The sequence below is a fragment of the Chiloscyllium punctatum genome, chromosome 32 (assembly GCF_047496795.1).
Source record: "Chiloscyllium punctatum isolate Juve2018m chromosome 32, sChiPun1.3, whole genome shotgun sequence".
Lineage (NCBI taxonomy): Eukaryota > Metazoa > Chordata > Chondrichthyes > Orectolobiformes > Hemiscylliidae > Chiloscyllium > Chiloscyllium punctatum.
In genome coordinates this window covers 50,919,867-50,928,607 of record NC_092770.1, presented here as the reverse complement: position 1 = coordinate 50,928,607, position 8,741 = coordinate 50,919,867, and the positions used below count along the sequence as shown (strand labels likewise).

The window sequence follows — 8,741 nt, the reverse complement described above, 5'->3', positions numbered from 1 at the left end:
AATATCTAGAAGACAAGAAGATTGGTGAGTTATTGATAAATGGAATTTGAAAGCCTTGGGAGAATGAATCACAACAATAAACTGCTCAGCACTGTTTTTGAATCATAGCAATCATTCTTTGCTGCTTACTTTCTTGCGGGTGCTGTCAGTCCTTAAAATATAGCAGCCTGGATCAATATGTCTATCACTGATTCAAGAAAGGAAATACAAAAGAAATTCAAAGTGATCTTTAGAGGATATTTTTTAAAAAGCAATATTGTAGTATTGATGAATTGAGGCAGGACTAGCCTATACTGGGTTCCGCAGTCTGCTGACTGCTTCAACACAGTAGAAGATAAATTAATCTTTTGATGATGAAACCAGTTGTATTTCCCTATTGTAAAATGTCACTGATTCACTGAAGATTGTAAACTATGCAGTCCAAAGCACAGTAGTAGTGTGTCTCATGAGGGCATCTACATCTGAATGTTAAAGGATACTGAAAAGCCAATTAGAACACTAATTATGTTTCACCAATGTTAAAAGACCAAGGACACAGAGGTTAGTTAAGAAAATCTCTGTACAATTAAACTTCTATTTTTAAATTTTATAAACTTCATTGTTGTTCTTCCCAGCACAAAAAGTTGCTAAAAACAGAAATCAGCATTGAAGTTCAGCTCTGAAGTGAAAGTTAATGGAAATGGAGCATTTGTAGTTCTTAAGGAAATATACTTTGTTTTAATAATATTCTCCCTTTGGATCTGCTGCTGTAAGCGGCAGGTGACCTTTTTGCTAGGCAAGCCATTGCTCTATATGCCTAACCAAGCCAGCATGTTACCATGGCAACAAGCCCTGTGGAATCCCACCACCAACCTTACAAGCTGTATCATTTTTTCCTGTTTACTCAATGCTTCTTTTCTATAAAGCCTTCACATGCTGATTTAGATTTAAATAAATAGACAGTTAAAACATAGGCATTTAATTAAAATAGACGCAGCAGAGCAGGTTTAGATCTCATTTATCAGAATACATTGACTTTTGGAACATAGGGTTTTTGAGGTAAATCATGGCATTTTGCCTCAAACGCCTAATGATCTTTGTAAACAGCTATTTTTCATACACAATACACTGGTCCCCATCATTCTTTAGTTGCCCCATTCTTTTTCAATGTTTTTAGTACATTTCAGGACCATTTCTGTATATCACTTGCTATGAAGTAGTGTAATGTAACCTGAATTACTAAGTAATGAACAATTTAATCACAGATTACAATTTATCAGAAAATATCCTACGTACATTTTTCTCTTTTACAATCCTCTGTGGAAAGCTTTGGAAAAACAGAAAAATCCATTGCATCTTTCGTAAATAACTGAACAATGACAAGGTTTCCTGTCTTCCAAGAGTTGGTCAAACCAGTAAGATTTTAATGAAGTAGCTCTAAAACAATGAAATAACGAGACGCTAAATAAACAATGATACTGTATAAAAATTAGAAGTTTTTTTTAAAACTAGGCTTTAAATAACATTCAGGATAAACTTGAGCCAGTAACAGTGCCCATTTAAAAGGATGATTCTGTCCCGTGCTCACAAGATGCAAGTGCAATGCTTTTAATTGAATCCTCCAATTAATCGAAAACATAATTGCAATGTTAATATAATTTAAGTTCATACATCATAGCTGAATACAAACAAAACAAAGCACAGTGCATCCTAAGTTGGGAAATCTCTACTTTGCAGATTCTGTCTTTGGAAGAAGTCGCAGTTTGTTCAACTTGGTTATCACTTCCAGGCTTAAATAACACATTCTGACTAACAACGCCTGTGGCGTCAAATAGCACTCATTGGTTTTGATCGACTTCGGATATACTGCAAAGTCTTCATTGCAAATAAATGTGAAAAACTTAAAATGAAAAATAACATTTAAACCAAGTGACTCAGCATTTTTGTCAACTCCATACAGAGAGTGTTAAGAGTGTTTTGGCTATAATTTCTCTTTTGCCTAGAATGGATTTTGCAGCCATTTTGCTTTTTATTCTGAAAGAAACATCTATAGTTTATGGAAGCAACTCAGCATTTGACAAAGTAGTGAATGTATATTTTTAACAATCAAAGTGACCATTCAATTCCCTACTAGGGCTCTGAGCTGATACAGATCGCTATGTGGGATATAGGTAAAGTAGTGTTACTTCTGCAATCATAATTACTTATGCAAGGTAAATGCACTCACACCGGTGTATACTTGTTTCAACCTAGAACTGAGTCAACAAGAATGAAAACTATGTGGAGGAAATATATAATGGTTTTTGTATTAGCTAAAATGTGCATACAAGAATGAAACATGCCTGCAAACAATTGTAGATGTTACAGACAAATAGATAAGGTGCTATGAGGATGTAGGTTAAGCTAGATATGCTTGTACAAACAGTAGTTACAAGCATTTGGTTCCCACTTCTGCAAAAATACAAAAATAAACCCTAATTAAAAGGTCATAAGGCTCAATATGGATGAGGAATGGGAGGAAATGTTACAAGTAAGGGAAACAGATGGTAGTGAAGGAGGATATACCTAACAATGGACCACAGCAGGATGTGGTGAAATGGCCAAGTAAAAGTTGTACTTTGTTATGCACAAGACCGGATAAGGCAAGAGATAAACAATAGTAATGGACACCGGGTTTGGAGTAGTGAATCCTATATAAGATATGTACTTGCTAAACTCTGGGTGCCTTATTCCAGGCACCACGCTTGCAAGCATATAATAAACATACCGATTGCTTCAGATCTTCTCTCGGACTGAAATTATTGAAGTGAGTGAGCTTTGTTTCTCACATCTATAAGTTAATGAAGTGACCATTTAAAATACTTCACACCTATCTCAAGTGTTGAAGTATTGCAAGTATTAAAAAAAAATTAGCAGAACACTCCCAAATATGTACCAGGTAAATGTTTTGTCTTAAGAATGATGAGGTGCGAATCTCCAATCTGAAAGTAAGAACAAACAAAAGAAACATCCAACTTTTGTGCAAATAGTTAAAATTATTCAGTATTGGTAAAGTGATATAAAATCTGCTAAGATGCTATAGAAATGGTGCCCTTTATAGTGCACTCTTTCTAAGAAGAAAGAGAGACTGCCTACAGAAACTTTAGAGTATGTTCCTGTATTGACTTTGGAGTTTTTGAATTAGAGAAAAATGTAATGACTTTTCATTTAATCAGAACTTGACATGGCTGCCCGAACATAAAACAGAAGAATCAAACATTTCAGGTCACTTTTCACCAGAGACCTCTTTCAGGTTTTTCCTTCTTAAAAAGGTCTCTTGACTGTTGCACTGGCATTTTTTGCTAAAGAAATGGGATGTACTCATCACAGCCTACATTTTGCAATCATCACATGGCATCACAGATTAACCTGCAGATTCATCTATATAGAAATAAAAGGTGGATTGTTATGGTGGAGAACACAAACATAAGAGAAAAATAAAGAACAGAGGAAACTATGATAAGATGAAAGAAAGTTCACTTTAAAGAATTATTTCTCATTCTCCAACCAGATATATTGAACTTCTCAAAACCATATAATGAGCATGTATGATGTATTTAATGTTTCTAACTGATTGAATTGATACCATTTCTAAAAGCAATATCCATAACATTCCTTCAACTATTCATATTTGTTCCCACACTTTGGAGATGGCCTTTGTCTAGTGTTTCCATTATACTGTCTTGTAGTGAGAAGGTCATAGTTTAATTTTCTGCAAGGAACCTACCAAATCAATATAACATTAGAAATGTCAGCCTTTCGGAAAGGCCATGGGAAAATTCTAAGGTATGCAAAGAGAGGCAGCAGGGATAGTGTGTAGGAACTCATAGCTGAACACCTCCATAATCATATTGGAGTGGGTCAGACTTCTACATTTCAGCAATCAACAACAATTACAAAGGGCTTAACTGGATAGTAGCTAAATCAAATGTTCAGGAAAACCTTTATATTAAAAAAAAAAGAGAACATTTTGGTAATTTTTAACATCTGTCACTTTCTTATAACCAATGAATTGTTATTGGCATCTCCACAGATGCCGCTCAGTTGCTGAGTTTTCACATTCGTTTCTAATTTTAAATTTTAAAAATTATTTCTGTGAATACTTTGCCTTCTGCCAAAAGACAGAAGTTTCAAACATAGATTTGTTTCTGACCACAGTAAGATTTTTCAAATTCAAAATGACATTTGTTAGCTTTTTGTTAAATTATCATGACTCCAAACATAATTATTCCCAATAGCAGTGCACAAATATGAACTTAGAATGTTGGGAACCAGTCTTCCAAACACAAAGGAATCTAGTGTTGTACTGCTAGGAAAAAAAAACACCATATTAAAAAGGATGGTTTTAAATCAGTATTAGATCCCCTGCTGCACTATAAAACAAACTTGGTGTCTCAGTCAACAGTGAATTCTGTATCCAGCAATTAGCAGTAAATACATTTTAAGCACTGTTCAAATTGGAGCAAAAAAAAAAAATCAGAGCAGACTTGTCCTCGAGAGTCACCGAACATCTAATATTAAAAATGTAGCAGCCACACATCATGATAACTGAAGTATGGTTCTCAGGCTGAAAGTTAGGCTATTTTTAAAAAAATAAAAATCAACATTTCAGAGAACAGTGTCCAGGAAAATGGCACTGAAACAATGAACCAGTTAAGCTGGCATTCAGCCAGTACATAACAGTAGCTATTTTTCCCTTAAAAGCAATTGCTTCTTGGGCCTCTTGTTCCATTTAATATCCATTGCCACTTTAATCAAGTGGTGAATGCTACACTCGCTCCTTTACAAAAAGGCTATTCACAGAAAATAATAAACTTTATAACAAACTAAGTGAAAATATACTATACAACATCAAAAATTATCACAAATCCAATCTAGTTTTCTTTTGGTAGAGAAATGGTGAGATTATTTTTATATATGTCAAATGTTCCCTTTTAGAATCCCAAATACACCCTCACCGATTGGCATTAGTACGGTTTTGCCACATCACCTTATGTTCTTTCAGCCTAAATGTCAAATGATCCAGCAGAACATCTGGATGCTTCAACAGAGACAGAAAATAGAATTTCTATTTTACTATGCACAGAGTTGCCACCTGTTCATTTTTGGAACAGCGCATTCAGAAAATGTCTGGCTTTTTGAAAGAAATTGAACTTAAAGTCAAATTTTCCTCCATGGACTTCGATGTTTCACAATGTGGAAATATTTGTCACCGATTTAAACTCCACAACAAAGGATTTTGATTTTTAAAAAAAATCTCAACAGCATATTAAAATGTTCAACTCAAACCTCGACTGCATTCACATTCTTGTCCCTATTCGGTGTTTGGTCTGCATTTGGGTACACTAAAAAGGTGGCAATCCCAGCTGTTCACTGCAGAAATATGCCACGCAAGCATTTTTAATCTAACAGCAAATATAATTAACACTAAAAACAAAGGCAAGCTGGCTCCTGAAGAGGAGAGGGGCAAATGAGTGTAAAAGTTTGCCATCAAAATATTGCCTGCAGAATAGAAGGAATAGAATTATGAAAAACAAAAACTTGGCACATAGGTTTCATGAACAATTCAAATAGCTGCAGCAACCCTATTCCAACAAGCTTTTGGCTAACATTTCAATTCAATTTTGTTCAAGAAAAGAATAAGAAATGAGAATGTCAAACTTGGTGGGTGTCAAAATGCTTCAGCTGGCAAAAAACAAAATAAAGACTCTCTAGTTGGAAATATTCTTTTTCCTATAACTCATATTCATTTTTTATAGTCCAGTTTGTCTCAAGATTTTTTACTCAAGCATTTTCCAGATGCATCCCCATGGGTGGCTGCTGACAGAACCGATTGCAATGCTGCTGGGTTCTCAGGGTAGAATAGTCTTCATTGCACAAATCAGCTTATCAGCGAGAATGACCTAAGGTCACGAGAGGCTTGCAGAGTGCGCCACTTAAGTCACATCTCTATAGTAGACCCATTATGGCAACCATCCAGGCTAGTGGATTACAGAAAAAGTTCCATTTCACCACATGCAAAATCAATATTCTCAGAGAAGGGATTCTGTAATGACATTCATTGATACAGTTTTTAAACATGTTCAAAACCTGATATATACCTGTAGAATACAAGCAGCACAAAGACATTTCCCAAACATTTGTTTCACTCTAAACATACTTGGGTCTTGAAAAAAAAAGGTCAATCTTCCTCCTACCCTCCCCACCCACCCATCAGCAAGTTTCACTGATTACTAGAACAGATCCATTAAATGTAATAACACTGTACGGTCCCATTGATTCCTGTCTCTTGTTGAACCTTTACCTCATTTTTATAAAGTGAGCAATTATTCTACATTACTGAATCTAAGTGCGCAAATCAAATGTTGCTTTGACAAAGAAGAGGGTATGGGAAGAAAACTGTACTGTGCTATCTCCACACTACGCAAACTTCTTTGAAGATTAAACTTGAAGTCTTTTCTCAATATAAAGTTCAGCAAATATTTCCCGACACCCACCAACCCTCTCCCCACCCCAACCCCCTGCCACCTTTTGTTCGTGTTTACTGTTCTTGTTAGGTACAAAGTAATTGAGACATTGTTCATGAAGCATTCCTTATTGGTTTCATAGGAAGCAGCAGCTCCTAACTGGACTCTATCAAAACACAAATGCGGTGTGATTGGAAAATGAACACTGGTGATGTCCTGTGGGCAGGTGAAGGAGGCACTTTGATTGGCTGGTATTCTCAAACTTTCCTTCCATCCCAACACTAGGTGGTAGTGTCGCCAAGAATCCAGTTGCAGTTAGGCACTTGGCTGCAAGTTTATAAGGCAGTGCCTGCTGTCTGCTATGTCATCAAGATTGGCTTCTGCCGTATTTCTAGAATATCTGAAGGAAAAGACAGATTCAGAACTCTTGAATAAAAAAATCATTTAGAAGCTTAATCAAATATTATGTAAACCTGAATAAGATCTCAAAATAATTAACGTTCTATGGGTGGTCAAAGTAGTCACAATTTTGTCGTTACTTAAGAGTGAAGGGATCAAGCACAGGGAAACTTGGATACTGATAATTGTACATTGCTCATCCAAGAATCTATTTCTGGGTCACTTGACAGGGTGTTGGTGGTCAACTGTTTTTAACACATAATCTTGTTCCAATTCAGTCAGTTGATGCAAGTCATTTTACTTTGAAACTGTGTTTATTCAACGTGTTGGCAAAAGATTATTTTTTTAAAAATCACAAGTGAAGGCTCTGCAGAAAACTTAAAAAAAATGTAAAAGAAACATGTTCAGAGGAAACCACATGTTAGCCTCACATTAGTAGGACCTTTCTCTACAAGATTCTGGTTTCAAATACCAGCTCAGTGTTGAGCACAAAAGCAAGCCTAACAGAGCACAGCTGAAGGTCCTACCTTTCCATAGAAACATTAAACAGAGACTCTATCTGCCCTCTGAGATAAGCATAAAAGACTTCATAGCTCTATACTGAAGTGCAGACAAGCTCATTCTGGTGACCTGATCAACATTTGGCCCTCAACCAGCATCACAAAAGCTGATTATCTGGTTGCTCACGATAAAGCATTTTTGACTCACTTTAGAATCCACTGTGCCTCTTTACTTATCCCTCCTTCAAAATATTGCATCTTTAACAAACTTTTGACCATTCTTCCTAATCGTTCCTCCATTCCAATATTTGTTGCCCCAGTTCATTTGTGAAGGAATTTGGGTGGTTAATATTGTTGCATTCACACAATCGATGTAATATTGGCACATTAGACTTAAGTCCACTGCAATTTATCATTGTTTTGTAATGATGTGGAAGTGCCGGTGCTGGACTGGGGTGCACAAAGTCAAAAATCACATGATACTGGGTTAGAGTCCAATATGTTTATTTAAAACCCCAAGCCATCAGAGACCCCATTCCTTCCTCAGGCTGCCTGCAACTCTTAAACCTTCTTACTGTAAAACTTCAATTATTGGCACCATTATTTAGGGTGGCACAGTGGTTAGCACTGCTGCTTCACAGCACCAGAGACCTGGGTTCAATTCCCGCCTCAGTCAACTGTCTGTGTGGAGTTTGCACATTCTCCCAGTGTCTGCGTGGGTTTCCTCTGGGTGCTCCGGTTTCCTCCCACAGTCCAAAAATGTGCAGGTTAGGTGAATTGGCCATGCTAAATTGCCCGTAGTGTTAGATGTTGGGGAATGGGTCTGGGTGGGTTGCTCTTCAGAGGGTGGACTTGTTGGGCCAAAGGGCCTGTTTCCATACTAAGTAATCTAATTATGGAGGGAAATCTTTCTCCCTACCTACACCTCTTAGCAATTTTTATTAGTCGATTCGCCTTAAACCTTTTCTGCTCAGAAAGAAAAACAGCTGCAGTCTGTCTAGTCTCTCTTCATAGCTAAAATACTCCAGCCCAGACAACAACATCCTGGTTAATCTCTTCTGCACCCTCTCTAGTACAATTATATCCTTCCTATAAGTGTAGCAATCATAACTGCACACAATATTCCAGCTGTGGTCTAACAAACATTATATACAGCTCCATCATAATCTCTCTGCTCTTGTATGAAATGCCTTAATTAAGGGCAAGTATCCCATATGCTTTCTTACCTACCTTGTCTGTCTTGTTGCCTTCGAGCATCTATAGACAAAGTTCCTTTGATCCTCTGTACTGCCTAGAGTCCTACTAAAGCGTATTTCCTTGTCTCATTACTCCTCCCAAAACGCATCCCCTTTCACTT

General features: G+C 36.6%; 1 protein-coding gene across 2 annotated transcripts in view; it reads right to left on the bottom strand.

Moving 5' to 3' along the window:
* Positions 1 to 937: 937 nt before the first annotated feature.
* Positions 938 to 8,741, bottom strand: part of kiaa0930 — a 107,037-nt gene continuing 99,233 nt past the window's right edge. For both annotated transcript variants that reach the window (XM_072552343.1, XM_072552344.1), the window contains one exon: positions 938 to 6,885. In XM_072552343.1, the coding sequence (XP_072408444.1) occupies positions 6,845 to 6,885 (41 nt within the window). In that variant the 3' untranslated portion in view covers positions 938 to 6,844. The remainder of the gene's footprint in view (positions 6,886 to 8,741) is intronic.